We start from the raw sequence: 26,249 nt of genomic DNA on the forward strand, positions 1-26,249 counted from the left end.
CACCACTGTGCCACCCAATATATCATAGAATATATATGTAAATTTTGTGGAGTGTTTTTTTTGGGGGGGAGGTTGCTATTTTTGCAACTCTGAAAAAAAGGGAATTAAGACTTTTTTTTATTAAAAAAAAGTGGTACTTTTATAGTAAAACAGTTTCCCCCATCACACAACATTTAATTATGGTTCTCTGGCATTCCAGAGCTTCTATAGTTCCCCCCGTGTTTTTTATTACCACTGATATTTTTCTCTCACATAGTGCTTCCTGCTAACATAATACCACCTGCTTCTCTAAAGTGCTATGTTCAGACAGAATTGTTTCCTGTGGCTGGAGTACAGTTCCTTAGCATCTATGCTGTGTCATTTATTCAAGGTTTGTGCAGCTTTCAAAGCCTTATTTCTCCTTGTAATTTGTACACTTTGCAGCATATCAAGGAACTGTTAGTAACACGACATGATTTTGAAAGGATTAATTTTTCAATAAAAATGAGAAAATGGTTAAAAATATTCTTTATTCAGCTTTACTCTTTTCTGCTAGTCTGTCAAAAGGGGAGGTTAATTGCTGCTGTGTATTGGCCATTGACCCCCTTATTAAAGAGGTGTAATTCTGTACTGACCCTTCACGTCAACAAGGGAGAGTGGCCCTTGCTTTTCTACAGGGTTGGTTTGAACACTGGGCGGCTATTCAGATATCAGGATGCAGGTGTGCATGGCGCTTGTATAATGAGCAGCATTATGTCTGAGGAGAGAAAGAGAATTTTGTCTTCAGGGCAGGAGTGCTAAAACATCCAGAGCTCATTTACAGATGTCCTTTACTCCCTAATTTGGAGCCCTGCAATGCAAAGCCCATGTCTGGCATCTAATTGGACATAATTAGACTGCTGCAGCCCTTATTTCTCTTCCTATTTATGGTCATTTGAAATACTCATTTGCTGCAGTGTCTGTGATTGAAAATCACAGGAATTTCTTTTTTCCCCCCTTTATTGGTAACATTTTGAAAGAGCTCAATTGTTCATGAATTTGAACACGAAGTTGAAAAAGAGGTGGCTAGGCAGAGCACATTCCCTAAGTGTGCCACGAATACTAATGAGCCTCCTTCAGCAGCAGCAGCAGGACAACCTGGAAAGAGAGAGATAAAGGGGAGGAGAGGGCAGGATAAAAAAGAGAGGATAAGTCACTAAGGAGAAGAGAAGTGAGAGATGAGATCTATCAGCCCGAGCAACAAAAAGAAAAACACAGACCACATCAAGTCAAAAACACAGACAGAGAGACAGAGACAGGTGTGCTTTCATGGCTGTGTTTCATCACTTGGCATAGTAGACAACCAGGTCTGCGCTTTCTTATACCAAACACAACGGAAGTTCTTTCATTAAGTAACATTTCTATACAGTGCACTGATTTATAGTGGTATACGTCTGTGCATTTTAACATTAGCACTGCCGACTAATTTTTATGGAAATTAAGCAGTAACCCTCATTGTGAGACACTGATGAATGGGACAGTGTCATTTGTTAAGTGACATAGTTTCCTAATAACATATACTATGTGCATATTTAAATGATGAAAGTAATTTGCATATGTGTGAGAGATGACAGTGCAGTCCTACTAAAGCAAATAAGTGCATAAAATGGAACTAAAAAGGTGACAAAAATAATGCAGTTGTTAATAGAAAGTTGATTCTGATGAAGGTCACATTGATATGTCTGAGACTGACCGAGCGAGAGAGAGCACAGCTGGTCATGGATGAATAGAGCAGTGGGTAAACTGAGCTCAAACGACTCTCTGAGCCAAACCCAATGTTATCCAACACTGATTCAGTGTTATTGGTGGGAGCCTATGGGCTTGCCATCTTACACAGGATCATTGCACATTATAATTGCCTGGGACAGCAGGGTGCTCAGTGGAACCCAAGTTACATGTCCAATAGCCTGAAGAAATCCCCATGAGTTCACCCATTTCTCACTGTCCACATCTGCACTAGCATCTTTATTTCAGTCATTTCCAAGTCCTGCCAGTGTCAGCTCAACCACTTCTTGAAGTTAAAATGGGCATTAGGATAATTTGAATTTGATGTTGTCCCTGAAGTCTGGTGTTTCTTGCTTGTTCGGCATTTTCAGGCAAGCAAATAGGCCTGGTGCCTATGTTCCACAGCTATTGATATTGCACTTCATCCAGAGAACAATTATCCTTCACATCTTATTGTGTGGGTGGCATGGTGGTGTAGTGGTTAGCGCTGTCACCTCACAGCAAGAAGGTCTGGGTTCGAGCCCCGTGGCCAGTGAGGGCCTTTCTGTGTGGAGTTTGCATGTTCTCCCCGTGTCCGCGTGGGTTTCCTTCGGGTGCTCCGGTTTCCCCCACAGTCCAAAGACATGCAGGTTAGGTTAACTGGTGACTCTAAATTGACTGTAGGTGTGAATGTGAGTGTGAATGGTTGTCTGTGTCTATGTGTCAGCCCTGTGATGACCTGGCGACTTGTCCAGGGTGTACCCCGCCTTTCACCCGTAGTCAGCTGGGATAGGCTCCAGCTTGCCTGCGACCCTGTAGAACAGGATAAAGCGGCTAGAGATAATGAGATGAGATCTTATTGTGTATATTTGCCATTAGAAGCCCAGAAAAGGGATACAAGCTGAAAAATTCTGTACTGATTGCTGTAGCTTTTCCACAGTGTTCTCACTCAGAGTCCACATGTTTTAAGCCGCTCACTGTGCATTTCCTTGAGATGTTCTGGTTATTATCTTAAATGTTACTTCTCCTCCACCCACGTTTCACGGCCAATTACTCAGAATCAAAGCTCTTAGAATTCACTAGGAACATCAGCTATTTCCTGCTGGTTATTTTCACGAATCAGTGTTTCATGTACAGACTGTCTAGTTTTTGTTTTGTTGTGGACAGGTTGTAAATATGATTTGTGTCCTTATTTGTTTTTGTTTTTTTTTCCAGATGAATTTAAGGCCTTTCTGAAGAAGCTGCCCACCGATCGCTTTTTGAACACATCATCTATCCTGAAGTTCTGGAGTTTGGACACGGCTTTGCAGAGACGCCACACTCAGCTGGAGACCAGCACTCAACTAATCTTTGGTAAAGCCAACAAAATTGTGCGGAAACTCTTCACCCTCAGTAAGCGCTGTCCCAAGCAGCCAAAGATCATCCTGCCCAGAGAAAGGTAAAGTGCCTTTTCCATTTTAGATGGAATATTTGCTTAATAACATGTACTATATTTAGCATATACCGTAGATAAGATAAGAGCTCTTGAAGAAGGCATACAAAGAATAAAGAGGCATTAGTCACCCTTAGCAGAATTTGGGTTGGGGGGTAGGAGTAAGTACAAATCAGAACTCTTGGGAGAATACTGTTATGCAATCTGTTCTTGTGTGAATAATCCTGTAGCACTTTTCAGAAGGTAGAGGAACAAAGCGCTAGTGTGCTGGATGGGTTTTGACTCCTGCAATGCTACTAGTCATCCTGTACAGATGGAGGTGTTGTAGTGAAGACCACCAAACCAAGACCAAGTCATGACCAAGACCAGAGTGTGTTGAGACCAAGACAAAACTTTGAGGGGTTGAGACCAAGTCAAGACCAAGACCAAGGCAGGGCAAGACCGAGTCAAGACCAGAATCAGACCAGTGTGTGTGAAGGGGGTCAGGGAGGGGTGATAACCATTAACAGTAAAAAAAAAAAAAATTAAAATTAGCAATGATTCATGTTATTGGTTGCATTTGAAGTAGGAAGTTTTACATCCAATCACAGTAATTATGTTAACAAATAAATCAGACATGGGTAATTTAGTGAAATCTCCATAGTTATGGTCTTGGCCGGTCTTGAAATAAAATCCCGAGTCGCTATGTCTGAGACTGAGACAAGACTGAGTAAAAATGCGGTAGAGTCTGAGACAAGACCGAAACCTTCAAAAATTGGTCTCAAGACCAATCTCAAGTACTATACCACTAACAGACAGTCAGCATAAATGTCATCCAGTTTTGGAAGCTTTGTCTGGATAACCTTTTGGGTGGTTTTCCCCACTCTGTACAAGTCTCTGGTTGGCAGCAGTGCAGCTGGTGTACGACACTCTTTACTTGTATTCTGGCTTTTGTAAGTGTCCATAGAAAGAGCAGTCGCTGTTGTGCACTAAGTGAAAACCACGATGTAAAAGATCCTGTGTGAAGCAGACCCACAAGAAATTGAAACTGTCTACTCTTTCCAGCTCCTCTACATATACGTAAAGACAGGGGTGCTCCTCGAATTCCTGAACTCAACAGTGATCTCTCTCATTTCTTTGATGTTGTTTTCCAGGTGCCACTCTGCCTGGTTATGCCACGTAGGCTTTCTTGTTGTTATTTGATGTCAGTCCCACTATGGTGATGTCCTCTGTGAATTTAACTGTGGTGTTAGAAAAGTGGTTCAGGATGCAGTCAGGTGTGAACCGAAAGTAGAGAAGGGTGCTGAAGACACAGCCCTGAATGCTTATGTTCAAGACTGTTTCCCATTATTCTCAGAATTGGATCTGTTGGTTACAAAATCCAGGATCCAAGTGCAGAATGAAGTTCCCAGGCATATGTTGCTTACATTTATTAACTAGTGATTTTTAGTCTAAAGAGCTGGAATGAAATTTCCTAACAATTGCCAGGCTTCCATTATAAATAAAGAATTTGTTCTTAATAAAACTTCTCTTTTAAATAAAAATTAAATAAGTTAAAAATTCTCACATACGTAGTTTGATGCTCCATATATCTTAAGCTGTGTGAAGCACAGTCAAGACCAAGTCATCTGTGTATCTGCTTGCTCAGAGAAGATGATGGCTTTGATACAGTATCTTTCTTAATATCAGAGTTTGGAGGTACTTCTAACAGCTGGGCCATTCTCAGAAAATGTGACAAATTCAATTTTAAACATGAAGTTTGTTTTTTTTCTCTAAAACCATGAATCCTGGCCCTCTATTATACATTTATTTTAAGAAAGCATTCAACAGAACAGTAAAAAAAAAAATTATTGAGTCAACTTGTCTGCATTTGCAAAAATTGTATTTGGCCTAAATATACCAAAATGTCATTACCTCCATGTGTCGAAATGAGGATTAGTGAAATTTGAATGAAAATTATTCCTTTGTTTTTAATTTTATTTTCATTTTTCTTTCTGAAATATTACCTCTATACCTTCACTTTTTATTGTGGAAAATATCATGATCTTTGCTTCAATGGTTTTTGGTGTATAGACTAACATATATGCACAAGATGTGTACTTTCTTGATGTCTATACCATTACCCAAATGGTAAAATCATGTTGTAACTCAGGGCTTTAACAATAGAGAGCAGTGCAGCTACATGAGGAAGGACCAGGATGTTGAGCAGCCATTTTGAAAAAAAAAAAATCACTGGTGCATGAATGTTGGAATCCAGGATACTGAACAGGTAAATATAAAATTTCGAGCTGTCAGGGAAATTAACTGTCTTTGCCATTACCCCCAAATCATAAAGATAATGATGATGCATGTTGAAAAAGTTTAGTTAGCTAAGTAGCAACTTCCATCCATTATCCATAACTGCTTATCCTGTGCAGGGTCATGGGCAAACTGGAGCCTATCCCAGCTGACTATGGATGAGAGGCAGGGTACACCCTGGACAAGTTGCCAGGTCATTGCAGGGCTGACACATAGAGACAAACAACCATTCACACACTAATTCACACCTACTGTATGGTCAATTTAGAACCACCAGTTAATCTAACCTGCATGTCTGTGGACTGTGGGGAAAACCGGGGCACCCGGAGGAAACCCCACAAACCATGCAGGGGAGAACATGCAAACTCCATACAGAAAGGCCCTCCTTGGCCACTGGGCTTGAACCCAGAATCTTCTTGCTATGAGGTGACAGTGCTAATCACTACACCACCATGCTGCCCCAAGTAGCAAGTTAGGATGGGATAATAAATGCATAATTTTTTTTTCTGCACTCAGTGACCCAAAAATGCCATGAGATGCCTTTACCGTTACCCAGTGTTGTCTTTACCATTACTCTATAGGATAACGGTAAAGACATTATGGGTAACAGTAAAGACAACTGGGCATTATTATTTTCATAATAATGATATCTCTTGCTTTGTGAATTCATGAAATATGTTTTTTTGTCTATTAAATATATTTACAGGTATTAACTAAAATTAGTGTATCCAAAAATATTTTAAATGTCTTTACCGTTACTCGTCACATTTTTCTGAGAATGGCCCAGCTGAGTGATAGTCGTTTCAGCTTTTGACGTTTTGCAGCAAGGAATGGTAGTGGATTTCAGGCAAGTCTGGAATGCATCTTGCTATACATGTGGTAAACACCTTAAATGCAACCCAGGACTGGCTGTCTGTTGATGTTAATCCTTTATGGAGTGGATTGTACTTCATGATATTGCAAGGCAAGTGTGTACTTACCTTTCAGCACAGTAATTGTGCCAACACTGGCGTTCTGGTTGTCTAAGCAGGAAAATAACCGGTTTTGAACACCAGGGAGGTAAATGTCATTGTTGGGATTGAGTATGTTCTTATTTTTGTAGTCCATTATGGCTTGACATCCCAGATGCCCTTTTTTATGTGGGTTGTCTTAAAAGCTATGTCACATGACCTGATCAGAAACTATACTTACAGTGTTCAGGTATAGCTTCCAAGTGTGGAACATTCTGATCGTCTTTTATGCAAATGTTCATATATGATAGGATAGACGAACTGAATTCCTGTAGCTCTGTTCAATTCTTGTAGAATTTAAGTAGGAGTGTCTTAAGCTTTATGCAATCACCCACTACTATTATAACACCTTCTAGGCTTGCAGTCAACTGATCGTGGGGAATATCCAAAGCTTACTTGGCATTAGATTTTGAAGGCACATACACAGCATTGATAATGATGGCTATAAATTCCCTTGGTAGAAAGTAGGAACTATATTTCAGCATTAAAACCTCCAAACCTGAAGAACAGTGTTTTTGAGTGTGCACCAACTTTTGTCTATGTAAATACAGAAAAATAGATCAGCATATATAAGGTGTAATTTTGCCCTATTATTAATATATTATTTTAATTTTAACCTTTTCAGTGAAATTGTTACAAAAGTATTTTATGGCAATGTTATTAATATAGAAAGATTGTTTGATGGTAGGTTATCCTAATGTTGTATAACATCCACTTGAAATGCACGAGCATGTCACACTTACCAGTTCAATTGTACAGATCAAGACAGCAATTGATTTATTTATTTTTTTATATGTCCCCATCTCACATGCTTCTAAATTGTTTTTAGATGCAAGTGTGACTTACATCAAGCTCAAACTGCAGTCAAGCCAGCTGCCGTAGAAACTAGAGTACAAATATATACTGCAGTTTAAGGTTACTACCCTGTATTTGAGGAAAAAAATACTACCACTTATTGGTTTTATTTAAACACATTGAGATTTAAGATTGTGCATGCTGTGTGGATCTGCTGTGTATTCCAGATAGTGTGAAAATGTTTATCAGTACTGTTTTACTATTATTTTTTCTAAGTTCAGGTGGGCCAAGTGTATGACTACTTATTAGGGTCTTTGTAAGAAAAAAATGGAGCTGGGAGAGGGTGATAATATACCTAGAAAATACTCCAAATTTCTAAGATTGAAGTTGAAAATTTACTAAAAAAAAACTCATGATAATGTCATAAATTTGCAAGAAGAAAAACTCAAATTCTTATATAAAGAATTCAGAAATTACAAGTTTAAGAAGTCACAAATTTACAAGAAAAAACTCGGAAACGATCTCATGCTTCCCAGCTTCCTGGCTGCAGTGCATTCTGGGAAATGCAGTTGAAAACCTCTCTGTGTTTTATTCTTTTATATTGCATGATCCAGGAGGAAAGACAGCATATCCTATAACTCTCGGTTCATTGTGATGCATATATAGTATGATGCTGTTGATCCTTGCTAAATGAAACGATCTGGTTCCTTGAAAAGAAAGAAAAACAAAACAAACAAACAAAAAAAACACTATTTTTCCAAGGTGTTTTTTTCTTGTGAACTTGTGACTTTTCCATCATGAAATTTTTGAGGGGTTTTTTTTCCCTTGACAATGTATGATTTTATAATCTCAGAATATTACCTGGCACAGATTTAAGGGGTGCCCCCCATCCAAAAAAAAAAAATAGTTTTAGTACATGGCTACTTGGAATTGTGACTTGATTGTATTGCAGATACCAAGATATGCCCCCTTTTTTTAATTAATAAGGTTTAAAAAAATAAACAAAATAAATCACTATGTGGAATTGAGCTGAAGAGTTTATGGTATAAATTTATATTTAATAGTAGGTTCCTACACAGCAAATTCCTCAGTGTTGAATTAACACTTTCAGAGTTAATCTGGGTCCAATTGGACCTATATAAACACAGTAGGGTGTTAAATCAACACTCTGGGTGTTAATTCAACACTGGGGATTTTGCTGTGTAGCTTAGGTTTTTTGGCTCATGACACGAATGCAGTGAAAAGCAAGCTGGGCGAGTCCTGTTGGATTTTAACAGGGCACGGGAACTTCATGTGTTGACGTAACATACTGTATTCCTGGACTGCACTGTAGACTTCATGTAAAGGGTGTGCGCCATCCTTTTATATTTATGGTATCATTAATACATGTTCACAAGCCAAAATGATAAGATGCTGCAGCAGGCTTACTGTGTACACACACGTGTCGGCTGTCCAGTTACTGCTTGTATTCATTAATAGGGTATCCCTGTACTCACTATACACTGTGTATGTACATGGTACACGTGCCGTTTTTGGGGGTGAGACTCACTTTGATTTTTACGACAGCAGCTGGATTGTGCAAAGCAAGGATGTTCCCAAATATACACATGATTTTGTATCTGTTGCTGCTTTGTCCTGTAACTAGTGCAGGGGTTGAAAGAGCAAATCTCTCTCTCAGGTACATTAAGAATGTGCACTATGCTGGAAGAGTGCCTAGATGTGCTGATCCTCCTGTTAGTCCACAGAGACATTAAACTGGATTATGGCAAAGTTATTAACATGTATGCTACAAAGCACCCAAGAAGAATGTTTTTTTATTATTATTAATCCCCTGAGTCTTGGGAACTAAGACTTATTATAGGACTTGTTCACATGCAACTCACATAATCATTGTATCGTTATCTCAGTCTATTAGACTCAGGAGCTCAGACTGTAGTTACTGACTTTGTATTATAGACATGCGACTCTTGCCATTTTTGTTTATAGTTATCTTGGTATTAAACTCTCTCTTAAGTGGCCACTTACATTCCCTCAGTTTACCTGGGTATATTCACTGTCTTATATGTACATTGCATGTCCTGAGTGGGAGCTCAGATTGCAGTTGCTAAAATAGTAATAATTTATTGATTATAAGGTGTTTTGTGGTCAGGGTACTACACTGTAATGTGTCATGTGGTAATGTGTTATATGATAATGCAACTTTCATAAATATTACAATATATCAGTTGTAATTAAGTTCTACTCCTATACCTGCAACTCTGACAATATAATTTTCAGTAACTAATAAAATGGTTTTCAAAGTTCCTATTTTTAAAACATATTTTTGATATGGCAATTTTCTTTAAGAAATTTCATTTACAACATGTCTCTGACAGCTCAAAATGCATGCATCTCCGGGCATTTAAAAACTGCAGAGCTTCCGGGGGCCTCTTGCAGCCCCAGGACCCCTGGCCTTACTAGGTTGATGCAGCCCCCCCCCCCTTCCCATTTTCCTGGATCCACCCCGATTACCTCTACCCTCAGCTCCTTTTTTTTTTTTTTTAACCTACAGTGATCCTAATAAACCATTGTACAAATGAAACCAAGCTGGATTTGGTTTGACACATGTGGTCTTTAAGCAAAAAACATAAAAAGATACATGATGTTTATGTATGAGCCTTCACAAAATCATGTGTAATATTTGGCATTCAGTTACCTATTAAAGCCACAGTCAATCTCATTTAAGGTAATTAAAGTTTACTTAATGAGCATTATTTACTACCTTAGTTAACAAACCATGAACTGCAGCATTAATACACCAAAAGCCATGTTAACAAAAATACTTGCATTGATGTTTATTCAGTCCATGACTAAAAATAAATTGCAATAAATGATCAATAATCGAATTACAGGGGCATCTCAAAAAATTTGAATATTGTGAAAAAGTTCAATATTTCCCTTGTTATTTAAGAAAGTGAAAATGTATATATTCTAGACTCATTACATGTAATCTAAAATGTTTCAAACATTTTTCTATTTTAATTTAGACCAATTGTGCAAAAAAAAATCTCAAAACATTAGAATATTTCATTTTGGGTTTGAGTAAAACAGTATAAATACTGTGTATCTCTCAGTCTAGTTCAGACAACCAGAATCGCACAACACACAACCGCAATCATGGGGACGACTGCTGACTTGACAGTTGTCCAAAAGATGATCATTGACACCCTCCACAAGGATGGTAAGCCACAGAAGGTCATTGCTGAAAAGGCTGGGTGGAAAAGGTGCACAAGCAACAGGGATGACCTTAGCCTTGAGAGGATTGTCAAGACAATTTGATTCAAGAACTTAGGAGAGCTTCACAAGGAGTGGACTGAGGCTGGTGTCAGTGCATCAAGACCCATCACGCACAGATGTCTTCTGGAAAGGGCTACAACTGTCACATTCCTAATATCAAGCGACTCCTGAACCAGGGACAATATCAGAAGTGTCTTACCTGGGCTATGAAAATTAATTTTGCATTTCATTTGGAAATCAATTTGGGGTGTCTTGTCATCTGCTGCTGTTGGTCCACTGTGTTTTATCAAGTCCAAAGTCAACACAGCCATCTACCAGGAGATTTTAGAGCACTTCATGCTTCCATCTGCTGACAAGCTTTATGGAGATGCTTATTTCCTTTTCCAGCAGGACTTAGCACCTGCTCACAGTGCCAGAACTATGACCAAATGGTTTGCTGACCATGATATTACTGTGCTTGATTGGCCAGCCAACTCATCTGACCTGAACCCCAGACTGAGTCTCTGAGGTATCGTCAAGAGGAAGCTGAGGAAGACCCAACCCAAAATTACAGACGAGCTGAAGGCTGCTATGAAAGCAACCTGGGCTTCGATAACACCTCAGCAGTGCCACAGGCTGATTGCCTCCATGCCACACCGCATTGATACAGTAATTCATGGTAAAGGAGCCCCAACCAAGTACTGAGTGTATGAATGAAGTTGGACATTTCTGTATTGTAAATCCTTTTTTGATTGATATTAGAAAATATTCTAATAATTTGAGATACTGCATTCCTGATTTTCATGAGCTATAAGCCATAATCATCAAAATTAAAACAAAAAAGGCTTGAAATATTTCACTTTACATGTAAATAATATAGAATATATGAAAGTTTACCTTTTTTGAATTAACTTACAAAAAAATGAACTTTTTCACGATATTCTATTTTTTAGATGCACTTGTACAGCCTATTGCTAATTTCCTGAATTCTGTTCTCCAAGTATAAATGTTGGAACTTCAGCCTCAGTTCTGAGTTTTGGCAGTTAACAACTGTTAACAACTATTAATTAAGGTGAAGGTTCACGTCGGTCATTGTGGCATAAATTTTGCTCATAAATAGTATGAACATCGGTTATCGTGGGTGTTGATTATTTGTCTTATTTGGTTTATTATGAAAAAAAGATTAGTTTATACAATGCTAAATAATGGTGTATTAATGCTGAAGTTCACAGTTTGTTCATGTTAACTGATACATTACATAATGTGACTTTAACATAATCAATAGCATTAGTAAAACTGACAGTGGACAAATTTATTTTAATGCACTTCATATGTTTCATACTGATCATGTACTCGAAGAATCAGAGCTACATGTCCACATGATTGACGACTAACGTTTAAAGAAATCGAGTTGGTATTCGATGCTGAGTGCAGCGATGTGGGCAGTAATATTATGGAGCTGGAGCTGAAATCACAGAGAAAACAGAAAACAGGGGACGAAAATAGCTAGACAGAGATGTGAGATCCATGAGACAAGCAAAGAAGATGCAGCCTCACAGACAGAGATCTTTAGCTTCTCTAAACCAGATTGAGAAGACTGTTGTGCAGTGTGGTTAGTGTGTGTGTGCACTGTAATGAAGTGCTTGAAGAGAGTGGCAGGTCATAGTTAACATAATCTACTAACCCTGCTCTGACAAGCTATATGCCATTTTGTGCCACTGCGCTAATAAAATGTAGCTCCCATGGACACGGACAGTGAAAAGACCTCAGCATACTGTCTGTGTCCCTCCGAACTGTAATCAAAATGTGTTTGGAGAGATGATGTAAAAATCACTTTTGTCAGCTTTGGATCTGAGGCAGCTCAAATAAATTGTATATCACTTAGCCCTTAATGTTCCCTTGAGCTGATTTCATTATATATAAATGTACCCAAACAGAAAGCTTTTGTCCACCTTTGTCACTCATTTGTCATATTAAAAGGCAGTATATTCAGCAAAGGACATGGAAAAGGAATATATCCTGCACTTCTGGTTGAGTGCGCTTAAAATTCAAGCACCCGGTTGCTATTTTAAAATACATAATTGTTTAAAATGCCATCACGGTTACATTAGAAGGCATGTATGACTAATGTAAGGCCCTCAGCAATCCAGATGACAAGAACTGCCTGAGGAAAAGGTGCCTCTAGAGAATGCGAGGAACTTGGTGTTCCTCAATTTTTCTTAAGTAAGTAGGATAGCAATGGATGAATCTGCCAAGGCAAATGCATTTATCAAACCAACATGACCCTCGCTAAATAGGATGATGGAAAAGGAAAATAGAACAGTCTGTTGCTCGCCTTGTACTTTTTTTTTCCCCTTGGTTTAGTATTAATGCAGTTCTCTGGCACTTGTTTAATAATCCTACCAATTAATGGACATGAGAAGTGATTACCTCATTTAGTGGAAAGAAAATACAACCAGTTTTCATCCTCTGTAAACTTTTAGGCAGTTTACCAAATTATTATTTTTATGGCATCGTAGAGCTTATCTAATTTTCTTTCACTGTCAAAAGCAGCCAACTGTGCATTTCTAATTACTTCTAATTGTTTCTATGCTAATAGTTGTCGTCTCTCCTGCAGGACATTGGGTTTCTGGTTGAACAGAGTTCAGTCTCTGCTGTACTGCAATGAGCATGGAATCCTTGGCTCCTTCTCAGAAGAAGTGCATTACTGCTTGTGTCCTACAGAACAGAGCAACTCCTGCCAGGGTACAGTTCCTTGTCAGGTTGGTGAGGGGACACTGTGTTCCTTGTGTGCTCCGGACAATGTCACCCGCTGTGGCACATGCATGCCTGGTAGCTTCCTGCAGCTGGGTTCATGCCGGCCAGCCGTGGCCGTTTCCCTGGACCACTATGTGAACTTTGATTTGGACATGGTGGATGCAGAGGCACATCATTTGCTGCAGCGTCTGGATGGGCGCCTGGAAGTGCGCGCGATCTACATCAGCAACGATGTGCGCTTGGGAAGCTGGTTCAACCCAGCGTGGCGCAAGCGCATGCTGCTTACACTCAAGAGCAACAAGAATAAGTCCAACCTGGTGCACATGCTCATGGGAATCTCTTTCCAGATCTGCACCACACAAAACAGCACGCTGGAGCCTGTGCCTGCCATCTACGTCAACCCATTTGGGGGAAGCCATTCAGAGAGCTGGTTCATGCCAGTCAAGCAGAACGACTTCCCCGATTGGCAGCGAACTAAATTGGACTCGGCACTGCCATGCCACAATTGGACGCTGGTCCTGGGCACTAAATGGAAGTCCTTCTTTGAGACAGTGCATGTCTACTTGCGCAGCCGTATCCTCACAGATGACCCAAGTATCAACGAGACACTCTTCTATGAGCCATTGGAAATGGACTCTGCTAACCTGGGGTACATGAAGATCAACAGCTTGAGGGTGTTCGGTTATAGCATGCACTTCGATGCCGATGGTGTCAAGGAGCTGATCTCACAGTTGGACTACCCGTACACGCAGGGTACACAGGATGCTGCTTTTCTGGCACTGATGGAGATCCGTGACCGTGTAAATCGGCTCTCGCCACCCGCCGAGCGCCCTCTCGACCTCTTCTCCTGCCTACTTCGCCACCGGCTCAAGCTCCCAGCCAGTGAGGTGGCGCGTGTCCGCGACTCACTTCGCAGCTTCAGTGCCAAGTTGCCCAGCGCCTCCAAACCTGAACTGGCCCAGCTGTGCAGCTAGCTCATATAACTCTCTCCTGCCTGTGTGTGTGTGTGTGTGAATTGCAAATGAGAAAGAGGGAGAATTCAGCCAGCTGTGCAGCTAGCTTACATAATTCTCTCTTGCACTTTCCTGTTATTTTATCTGTCTTCTGAAAGCTTGTATTCACAGATGTATATACTGTATTTAACAATGGACTGAGATACCCTTAATGGAATCTTTTATTCAGAAATGTGATTGACTGAAACATCAAGGCATGAATGGTAAGTTTGTTTATACGTCTTTTTTTTTAGGCTAGCTTTGATTAATACTCTCCAGCTTGGGTGTGCGTGAGAAAAAAGAACACGGCTGGCTACGCAGCTAGCTCATGTCATTCTCTCTCGCTTAAGCGTGTTTGGGTTTGTCAGAATGTGAATGAGAAAGGCAGGGAGAGTGAGGTATAAAAGGTTATTTTGGGAATGAGTATCCATGTTCTTGTGGGTTTGCTTTTCTAATCCTGCCACCACTGAGCAGCAAACCTGAACCAACTCTAAGTTGTGATTGACACGGGAATAGCAAGTGCGCATCCATCTAAATGGTAAGCAAATTTAACACAGACTGAATCAAATTATGCTTTTGAGTGGAGCTGGAAGAGAGACAGAACTGCATCCTAGCCTTTTCTGTGGAACAATGTACAAACATGACATGTCTGATCTTTTTCTATGTGTTCGGAAATGTTCGGTATTATTTGGTGACTTTATTTGAAAAAGGGCATCGTTGATGAGGACTACATTCTTATAAATTTATGGTGAAAATTGGTTCTACAGTCATAGCAATCGAGACTTTACTTTTCTATTTTTATCTGATGTCCTAAATCCTGTATTGAGAGATGTTTCTCTGTATTTATAACCGAATTGAGATGCCCTTAACAGATTCTTGATACGGATAGATATGAGAGATATGACACACACACACACACACACACACACACACACACACACACACAAAAAAAAAAAAGGTTCACATCAAGGCAAACAAAATGGCAAACTGTCTTATTTAAATGTTTCAGTCTTTCAGATGTTGATCTTATAATAACATTACATTGTTTTGCGAAGGTTTGTGGGCAGCTTTGTAAATATCGCTCTGTCATTAATGCTCATTCAGGATGTGAAAGCTGCACATTGCTCTCTTAAATATAACCGGCTCATCACTCTTATGAATTGAATTGAATGAATTTGTACTTTTTGGAACAGGCCAAGACCAAAAACATTTCTTACTCAACAAAAACACGTATCTATTGCCTTATGAAGTGGAGTTTGTGTTCAGATATTAAAGCACACTTGGTCCGCTGTGTCGTTATTTCAAAAAAAAAAAAAAAAAGTGTTGCTCCTTTTTGCCTGAGTTCTTGCTTTTTTCTTCTTTATTCTTTTTCAGCTCTGATTTTTGATTACAGTAACTAATAATCTGTATAAAAAAGTATAATTGACATACTCTGTGACAAATATATGTATCTGCTCTGTACAAAACAAAACCACAAAGCTCTGTATAAGAAGCTCTGTGTCTTTACTTTTCCACATTGTCTCCTACAATGATTAAATACACTCAATGATACATAACATACATTTGAATTCCTTCAAGCGTCTGTGAAACTGAAAGCGATCAAGCATGAGGCTATTTAATGATTTTTTTAGGGTCATTTTGCATTAAAATTCATGTCCCATCTCATCCATAATGCAAATATACAGCACAATAGAGCACTGAATATTGTTTCTGTGGACAAATGTTAATTTTGCAGGACCATGTCCTGACATCCATCTGTAAACCATCTATAAACCCTGTCATTTATCAACACATTGTTTTGATTTGGTCTTAGCTGTGGAAAGCCTGAGCGTGTCAGGACATATCGCACATCAATGCCTAGAATGACCGGCTTTATGCTCGGATAAGACAAATGTTCTTGTTGTATAAATACCAGCATTTATTAGGTGAGGAATCAATTTGCTAGATTGCCACAAAGGCCAGCAAAATCTCTGTATGTCACAACATCTCTAAGTCACTGAGCAGCTGGAGTAGAATGGAAATATCTGTGTAGGATGGAGTTTGCGGCCATAGACTGTTCATCTTTATTATTTAGCTGTTGCTCTTCAGCTAATCATTGAGGTATACCAGAGCCGATAATTAATCACAAAGGTCTTGTGTATACTATATTGCTGCTCACTAAAGGAGAAATAAAAGTGGTGAATATTCCAGTGATTGATTATTTATGATGGTTGTATTGCCTTGGGCATGGGCTTGTTTATGCACTGGATTTATGAAATATATAATTGTGCAGAATTTAGATCCTAGATTTACTTTCCCTCCTGAGAAACATGTCCCATTTAATTACACCAGCTACATATATAGCAGCCTGAATTACCTGTATAAGATCCCTAAGTGCTTTCCTCATAAATTCCTGATACATATCAGAAATCTGTCCCAATTTCAAGTGCTCTGATGTGGAACCCAGTTTCAGAGATGGTTATTAAAAATGTTTTAATCTAAAGTAATTTAAAATTCAAGTAGCAGGATCCCCCCCCCCCCCCCACTCCCCCATTTCACAAATGGCATCCAAGATTTTCTTTGCTATGCTTTCTATGATTTTATTACTGTTTACAGACACCCAAGACCCTTGTTTGTTTGTTTGTTTGTTTGTTTGTTTGTTTGCTAATAGCCATGTTTCCATCAACCTACTTAATGTGCAATTTAAAGTTGCAAACTAAAAAAAACAAAACATGTGAATTTCGAAAAAACTCTCAAATATTGCAAAAAAGTTTATGCTCTTTACCATGAGGTGGTTTTTCAGATGAGTCAAGAAAGCAATGTTTTGCAAAATTAAAATGGAAACACATTTTTTTTTTTTTGCATATAAGAACTATTGCAAGAGGAGCAAACCTAGCTTTAATCGCACAACATCACTCAATGGAAACAGACTATTTGCAATTGTTTTGTTGACATTTTTTGCTTTTCTTTTTTTTTAATTAAAAAAAATTGCATGACACTGCAGTGGAAACCTGGCTATTGTTTGTTCATTTCTTCATTTAATAAATGTTTTGTTTGGTTGTTTGAGTGGACATTTATTCATTTATTTGTTCATTTTTATTGTTTATTTAATTATTCTTGTTTGTTGGTCCATACATTTATTTACTTATGAACTACTGGGTGTTCCAAAAGTTTCCATACGTAGGATAAATTAACACTTTTAAGAAAATTTCTTTCAAAATTGTTCATACACAGTTATGCCCTGGCCATCTCAGTCCCCTGACCTGAACCCCATTGAAACCCTGTGGGGTAAGCTGAAGTGCACAAGAGAGGACCAGGAACCCTGGATGATCTGGAGAGATTGTATAAATAGGAATGGTCTCAGATGCCCTGCTCTGTATCTCCAACCTTATAAAATGTTATTGGAGAGACTCAGTGCTGTTTTACTGACAAAGGGAGATTGGACAAAGTATTAAATGCAGGGGTGCCAATAATATTGGAACTTTTTTGAAAATACAGTAATTATTTTCCTTATGAGGGATTTGTTTTTCTCTGAATAAATTTATTTCAGTTAAAGGTTGGATTTTTCTCATTTTTTCAGTGTGAAATGAAGCGACTTCACCAAAAGGTGGATTTTTTTTCTAACCATTTTTAATAATCTTTACAAGGAGTACCAATAATCGTGGAGAGCACTTTGTGTGTGTGGATATAAAAAGTGTACACACCCCATTAAAATGATAGGTTTTTCTGATGTAAAAATGAGACCACAATAAATAATTTCAAAACTTTTCCCACCTTTAATGTGACCTATAACCTCTACAAGTCAATTGAAAAACAAATTTGTTGGGGGAAAAACATAAAAAATAAAAAACATACCGTACAATAAGCTGGTTGCATAAGTGTGCACACCCTTAAACCAATACTTTGTTGAAGCACCTTTTGATTTAATTACAGCATTCAGTCTTTTTGGGTAGGAGTCTGTCAGTCTGCCACATCTAGACTTGGCAATATTTTCCCACTCTTCCTTGCAAAAGCGCCCCAAATCTGTCAGATTGTGAGGGCATCTCTTATGCACACCCCTCTTCAGGTCATCCCACAGATTTTCAATTGGATTTAGGTCTGGGCTCTGGCTGGGCCATTCCAAAACTTTAATTTTCTTCTCGTGAAGCCATTCTTTTCTTTATTTCGATGTATGCTTGGGGTCATTGTCATGCTGAAAGATGAAATTCCTCTTCATCTTCAGCTTTCTAGCAGACACCTTAAGGATTTTTGGGCCAAAATTGACTGGTATTTAGAACTGTTCATAATTCCCTCCACCTTGACTAAAGCCCCTGTTCCAGCTGAAGAAAAACAACCGCAAAACATGATGCTGCCACCACCATGCTTCACTGTGGGTATGATGTTCTTTTGGTGATGCGCAGTGTTGTTTTTGTGCAAAACATACCTTTTGGAATTGTGGCCAAAATGTTCAACCTTTGTTTCACAGACCATAACACATTTTCCCCACATGCTTTTGGGAGAGTTGATGTATTTTTCTGCAAAATTTAGCTGGGCCTGGATGTTTTTCTTTGTAAGAAAAGGCTTCCGTGTTGCGACCCTACCCCATAGTCCGTATGGAAAATACGGGTGATTGTTGTCACATGTAGTACACAACCAGTACTTGCCAGAAATTCCTGCAGCTCCTTCAGTGTTGCTGTCGGCCTCTTGGCAGCCTCCCTGACCAGTTTTCGTCTTGTCTTTTCATCAATTTTGGAGGGACATCCAGTTCCCGGTAATGTCAGTGTTGTCCCATATTTTCTCCACTTCTTGATGACTGTCTTCACTGTGCTCCATGGTATATCTAATGCCGTGGAAATATTTTTGTCCCCTTCTCCTGGCTGATACCTTTCAACAATGAGATCCCTCTGATGCTTCGTAAGCTCTCTGTGAACCCTGGCTTTTGCTGGAGGATGCAACTGAGTAAATATCAGGAAAATCCTACTAAGACAGCTGAACTTTATTAGGGGTTAATCAGAGTCATTTTAATTAATGGCAGGTGTGTACCCAAAAAGACTGAATGCTGTAATTAAATCAAAAGGTGCTTCAACAAAGTATTAGTTTAAGGGTGTGCATACTTATGCAACCATCTTATTGTAAGTTTTTTATTTTTTATGTTTTCCCCCCTAACAGATTTGTTTGTTTTTCAATTGAATTGTACAGGTTCTAGGTCACATTAAAGGTGGGGAAAGTTTTGAAATTATTTATTGTGGTCTCATTGTTTTTTACATCAGAAAAACCTATCATTTTAACAGGGTGTGTACACTTTTTATATCTACTATATATATATATATATATATATATATATATATATATATATATATATATAAACACACAAAGAAATGGTAATCCTGTAGAGGAGAGCTTGTATGGAGACTTTTGGGACACCCAGTTTACAATCCATGAATCACTCCATGCCAGGTTCAAACATCTCTCCAGTTCAGATGCATCATTGTCTCCTGCATGTTTTCAGAAAGTCCAGATGCCAGTTTTCATAACCATATTTTAGAAACGAGTTAAGACGGAGCACTATTTAACATGTTCCCCATCTCCTGGGATAAGAAATGACATTCAGTATCGCCTAACAAAAGTTTATCCATCAGCACTGCTCTCAAATACAGTGATGTCTTAAAAAAAATACTGAGCCGAGTAAGGGGTTAATAATCTTTCCCCATGGTGGCTTGTTCTATAAACCTTAATCCAAACAGCATAGGCTTAATTTTTTTCTTTGAAACTTTAAGCCTTCCTTGTTTTGTCCCTCTGGGAAAAGTCTTAAAAATTATATTAGGAATCCTATAACAGTAGCTCCATATCAGGTAGAGTTCAAAAGTTTTGGAAGCTAAGAACCTTTAACTATTCAGGATACAAGAGGGAAAATAGACAAAATACAGTACTCTCTTTTTTATGTTTCTTTGATTTATGACATGACAATTCATAAATATTGCTAATGTTGCAAATTTACTAATGCTCTCATTATATTAGTTTTACTGTAGATACTGCAGAAAGTCTTAAAAGTGAAATATGAAAGCCCTAGTAAGGTGCTGGTGGAGACGCTGGAGAATTTATTGCAATCCCTGATGTGATTAATGCATACATGTTGATTTATTACTGTGCTTTGGAGCATGCAGTTACTTGACACTGCAATCATTTAGAGCAAGGGGTCAGCAAAATTGATCAACATTTGGAAAAAACTGGCCATAGTTCAGCAACTCTAGTTTTGTAAACATGAACCATTGCCACATCACTTGTGGCTTACTGTGGGGAATTACACACATTTATTGAAATGATTTAGCTCTATCTAGGCAGCTTATCAAAAAGAGAAAGGGTTTTTACAGTCTTTCATGTTTTATTTTATTTCAGAAGTGGCACGGCAGTGTAGTGGTTAGCGCTGTCGCCTCACAGCAAGAAGGTCTGGGTTCGAGCCCCGTGGCCGGCGAGGGCCTTTCTGTGCGGAGTTTGCATGTTCTCCCCGTGTCTGCGTGGGTTTCCTCCGGGTGCTCCGGTTTCCCCCACAGTCCAAAGACATGCAGGTTAGGTTAACTGGTGACTCTAAATTGATCGTAGGTGTGAATGTGAGTGTGAATGGTTGTCTGTGTCTATTGGGGCTTTTCCACTACCAACGCGGCTGAGTTGGGCTGAGCCATGCGGTGCTGAGTTGGGCTGAGTCGAGCTGAGTGGGGCTGTTGGGGTTGCATTTCGACTACAACCGCGCTGAACCGTGCTGGCTGGAAGTGGGTGGACACATTGGGTGGAGTTAGCGAAAATGGGTGGACATCACGTGATGTCGTTAGGTGGCGCAAACAGTGACATCAGTGGCCTTTTAAGCGGTAGTCTCACGACCCGGATAGTAAACAATAAACATGGAGGACATGGAGTCGTTAGTGTTGCTGGTCTTGGTGCTGTGGCTTGTTGTCACCGACAACGCCAACAGATACTGGCAAGAGTGTATATGAGGCGAGGCTCATAATTTGTCGTAATTCTTCTTCTTCCGGGTTTATAGTGTTTACAGATGGTGGTTAAAGATCCCAGCGTGCTCGCGGAGCGTGTGTGGGCGTGTGAGGACACTCCTCCTCACCAATCAGTGCACAGGGGAGTGTCTCCTCACGCCCCTAGCCCCACTTGGCTCGGTTTGGCTCACTTCAGCCCCACTCCAAAACTGTCCGAGTTTTGGGTGCTGATTAAGGCTGAAGTGAGCTCAGTCGTGCTGCTCTGAGGTAGTCGAAACGCGAGCCGTGTTGGGCTGAAGTGAGCTGAAAAAGGGTAGTGGAAAAGGCCCATATGTGTCAGCCCTGTGATGACCTGGCGACTTGTCCAGGGTGTACCCCGCCTTTTGCCTGTAGTCAGCTGGGATAGGCTCCAGCTTGCCTGCGACCCTGTAGAACAGGATAAAGAGGCTAGAGATAATGAGATGAGATTTTATTTCAGTTAATCTCTCTGGTCTGCTGATTAATGAACATGGCTATTTACAAATAATAATAATAATAATAATAATAATAATAATAATAATAATAAAGCAATGTGTAAAGATGAATAGACAGAGAAATATGCATTTATTCTCTGGTTCAAGTTCAAAACTGATGTCTGTTCTGAGTCTGTGGTGCTAGTCAAAATTGTTAATGTAAAGTGCCAGTGCAAAACAAAACATAACCACTTTGAATTGATCTGTCTTATTTATACACATGAACTAATTGCTAAAAGCTAACTCTTATCACAATTCAATCATGTTAATCATGTCAATTTATTTCTTTAGCACATTTAACAACAGACATTGTCACAAAATAGCTTTACAGAAAAATATACATTTTAAACAGGAATTTATAAATGTATCCCTAATGAGAAATCCTGAGGCTACATTGGCAAGGAAAAACTCATGAGGAAGAAACCTTGAGAGGAACCAGACTCAAAAGGGAACCAATCCTCATTTGCATGATAACAGATAGTGTGTTTATAAAGTACTCACTTCTATAACTATGTCCTATATGGACAAAAAGTGCAATTGTGTAACCAGGAAATTCATTATAGTTTTAACATGAAGTCTATTTTGTTGAAGTTATCAACTGTTCATTGATGGAAACTTGAGTGCAAAATTGTTCTGACAATTGTAGTCCTAAGCCATTATAGCAAAACTGTAAGTGTCCAGAGCCATCTTCGAAGTGTATCTTTAGACTGTCCATATGGGGCCGTCGTCCACAGGAGTGAAGCGATGAGAACTCCAGCCAGAAGTAGAGCATCAGGATAGATCAGGGGCTGTACATATGGGGCCATCCTTGCAGGACTGAAGTGATGAGAACTCCAGCCAGAAGTAGGGCATCAGGATGAATCAGGGGCTGTACATATGGGGCTGTCCTCCACAGGAGTGAAGCAATGAGAACTCCAGCCAGAAGTAGGGCATCAGGATGGATCAGGGGCTGTATATATGGGGCTGTCCTCCACAGGAGTGAAGCAATGAGAACTCCAGCCAGAAGTAGGGCATCAGGATGGATCAGGGGCTGTACATATGGGGCTGTCCTCCACAGGAGTGAAGCAATGAGAACTCCAGCCAGAAGTAGGGCATCAGGATGGATCAGGGGCTGTACATATGGAGCCATCCTTGCAGGATTGAAGTGATGAGAACTCCAGCCAGAAGTAGGGCATCAGGATGAATCAGGGGCTGTACATATGGGGCTGTCCTCCACAAGAGTGAAGCAATGAGAACTCCAGCCAGAAGTAGGGCATCAGGATGAATCAGGGGCTGTACATATGGAGCTGTCCTCCACAGGAGTGAAGCAATGAGAACTCCAGCCAGAAGTAGGGCATCAGGATGGATCAGGGGCTGTACATATGGGGCCATCCTTGCAGGATTGAAGTGATGAGAACTCCAGCCAGAAGTAGGGCATCAGGATGAATCAGGGGCTGTACATATGGGGCTGGCCTCCACAGGAGTGAAGCAATGAGAACTCCAGCCAGAAGTAGGGCATCAGGATGGATCAGGGGCTGTACATATAGGGCCATCCTTGCAGGAATGAAGCGATGAGAACCTCAGCCAGAAGTAGGGCATCAGGATGGATCAGGGGCTGTACATATGGGACCATCCTTGTAGGAGTGAAGCAATGAGAACTCCAGCCAGAAGTAGGGCATCAGGATTGATCAGGCAGGTCTGAAGAGCAGGAGAAGCTAGCATTACTGGTATCTTAGTACTGACATGTAACTCAACAGAGAGTTAGTGTCCTGTCCAGGACTTTAAAAGGAATTTTATGTAGCTGAACCTTTACAAACTTTAGGATTATGGTTTTCTGTTGGTGGTTGGTCAGAAACTAACCTTGTACTGCAGCACTTCCTGACTGGGCCTTTATGTGATTGTAGTTTGGTCTTCATTAAATCAATGCCAAACACCAATTTACATCATAGACATTTTCCATATCCTCACATTTCCATATTCTGCATATCTTTTTATAGCTACATACATACATACATACATGCAAATCATGTTTTCAAAATGCCTTCGACTTCTTTGTATTGTCAAACTGGGATTTAATAAATTTCTGCTTACAAATAGTATCCAGAACCAAAGTGCTGAATGTAAATACTCACTGTTTGACTCCATTCATTCAATATCCATATACAATATATGCTCGATTAAGAGCACGACTTCTCAGCATGCAATCCAGCAGACGGGATTCTTTTGCTGATATGAGTTTGGTTTGTACATTTTCACATGTATAATGTACTAGATGCAGATACCTGATCTAGACAGACTGGCCATGAAATGGAACACTGAACTTTCTATTCGTACTGTTTGATCAAAGCAGATTGTTTGTCTCAGTGTTTTACCAGGATGTAAATGTTCTTATATTAAATAATAAAAAGTGATGGAAATCTTTTACCCTGCAATGTCTGTAATAAATATACTGTTATGGATACATGTGAAACATTTTTATACTCTCATCAGATGTCTTACATTTTATTTGAAGTCCAGTGGTATGTAATATTGTAATCAAAAGTTCTACAGAGTGTCTGACTCACTCCGTGCTGGACAAGCTTCTCTGCACCAAAAGCAGGAACATAATTTACCAACTACTGTACTTTAGTACCTCTTTACATTCTAGTGGCTTTTTGTTATAACATCCCCCCCCCCCCCACAAAATGAATAGCCATTCAAGTTGTTTTCAAAGGCATGAAGATAACATTTCACAGCCTTGTTCTATTCACTGGGATACTGTATCATCAAGATTTCATTCTGCAACTTTATGTTCCAGTTTTTCTTTAAAGACATGACACTTCTGAAGAAAAACAAAACCTCATCATATTGAGAAATCCTCACAGTTACGGCTCACACAGTCGATAAGCAGTCCAGCAGAGTAAGTTTAAAAAATGAAGGACACTTTTTTCCCCCACAAAGTATTATAAAATATAAATGGTTATGGCTATTAAATGTGGCAGTGCATAGTCAAAATCAAAAATCTCAGCGGGAATCAAATAAAAAAAATCCTACTCAGAGGAGGATAAATAAGCACTCAGTGAGAAATTACTCTGTAGCTAACTTACACTCTATAGCCAAAAGTATACAGACCACCTAACCATCACAACCATTATGTGCTTGTTGAACACCATTCCAGATATGGTCTCCCTTTGTTACTACGGTATGACAGCCTCCACTCTTCTGGGAAGGCTTTATGCTATATTTTGGAGCATGGCTGTGGAAATTCAGTCACAAGAGCATTAGTGAAGTCAGGTATTGCTGTTATGTGAGGAGGCCTGTGGCACAGATTACCTCAAAGGTTTTCAGTCTTCTGTGCAGATCACTCGAGTTCTTCCAAACCAACCTTGGCAAACCATTTACACTAGACGATTTAACAGCTTTAAAATATTCTTAAAGTATCCGAAAAGTTTACAAAATGCTCACTTTCAGTGTATTTACTTATAACTTTAAAAATTCTTATAGTATAACTTGAAGTGACTTTCCATGACTTCTTAAAGATAATGAAATGCTGTTAAAAAGAATGTTTAAGATGTCACCTAAAGTTACAAAAGTTAACATTTAATTGTACTTAAAGTCACTACTACTTTTAAGAATACCAATAAAGGGTTTTAAAGTTACTCGAGCGGTGGCTACAATTATCGATAGTCCATAATTATCGATACATTTTCGGATTGACCAATAAAAAAACAAATTTTACAAAGGTGAGTTTCAGTTACAACAGTTATTACTGGTTAATTATTCAACCGGAAGACCCCCACCCCCCCCACCCTTTGATCTTGTTGTCTGATGACACAGTACGTTACCTGAGATGGAATTTTTTTTAGCATGATCAGCAGTTTGAAGAAAACCCGGACGTTATCATCGCAGGTAAGCATGGTGGAAAGATCATGGACATGTTTTTTATTTATCAAATTCACCGATATTTCATGATCTCCTTGTCGAAACCTACTTTGTTTTTTACTCTTTTATTTGACAGTCGCCATTTTGTATCTAAACGCGTGTTTGAGAAGTCACATGAGGTGTTGATAATAGTGATCACTTTCACCGGTGTCCACCATTATCGACACCCTGTAGAATTAAGTGACATTGACAACTGTTATGGATCGATCTTTGTGTAACATTGTTGAAGTAGATGAAGTACTTTAAAAAAATAAAAGTGCTGTGATTTATATATCTTTTTTTCTGATTCATAACAGAATGGAATGTTTATAGAGTATTTGGAATCCTATTGCAATAGATAGAATTAGACCAGAATTAAATTCCTAGCATATAAAAATTACATGCTTGAAATATTCAGATTTTTCTATTCCATTCAGAATATATATATATATATATATATATATATATATATTTTTTTTTTTTTTTTTTTTTTTTTTTTGCAGTTTGTTGTAAGTATCTACCACATATTACAAAATCAGTAGACATTTTATATTTTGGTTCGAGGAATGACATGCAACCTTTGACCTGGATTTTCATGTGGCTACAATGTCAATTGCCTGTTGAAATTTATTTGTAAACTACAAAACTAGAAATTAATACAAACAACAGCGAATAAT

General features: G+C 39.1%; 1 protein-coding gene across 1 annotated transcript in view; it reads left to right on the plus strand.

Moving 5' to 3' along the window:
• Positions 1-15,143, plus strand: part of brinp2 (bone morphogenetic protein/retinoic acid inducible neural-specific 2) — a 273,232-nt gene extending 258,089 nt beyond the window's left edge. Inside the window, exons 7-8 of the mRNA XM_060931207.1 lie at positions 2,938-3,160; positions 13,109-15,143. Of these exons, the coding sequence (XP_060787190.1) occupies positions 2,938-3,160; positions 13,109-14,222 (1,337 nt within the window). The 3' untranslated portion in view covers positions 14,223-15,143. The remainder of the gene's footprint in view (positions 1-2,937; positions 3,161-13,108) is intronic.
• Positions 15,144-26,249: the final 11,106 nt, after the last annotated feature.

The sequence above is a fragment of the Neoarius graeffei genome, chromosome 1 (assembly GCF_027579695.1).
Source record: "Neoarius graeffei isolate fNeoGra1 chromosome 1, fNeoGra1.pri, whole genome shotgun sequence".
In the NCBI taxonomy this organism is placed as follows: domain Eukaryota; kingdom Metazoa; phylum Chordata; class Actinopteri; order Siluriformes; family Ariidae; genus Neoarius; species Neoarius graeffei.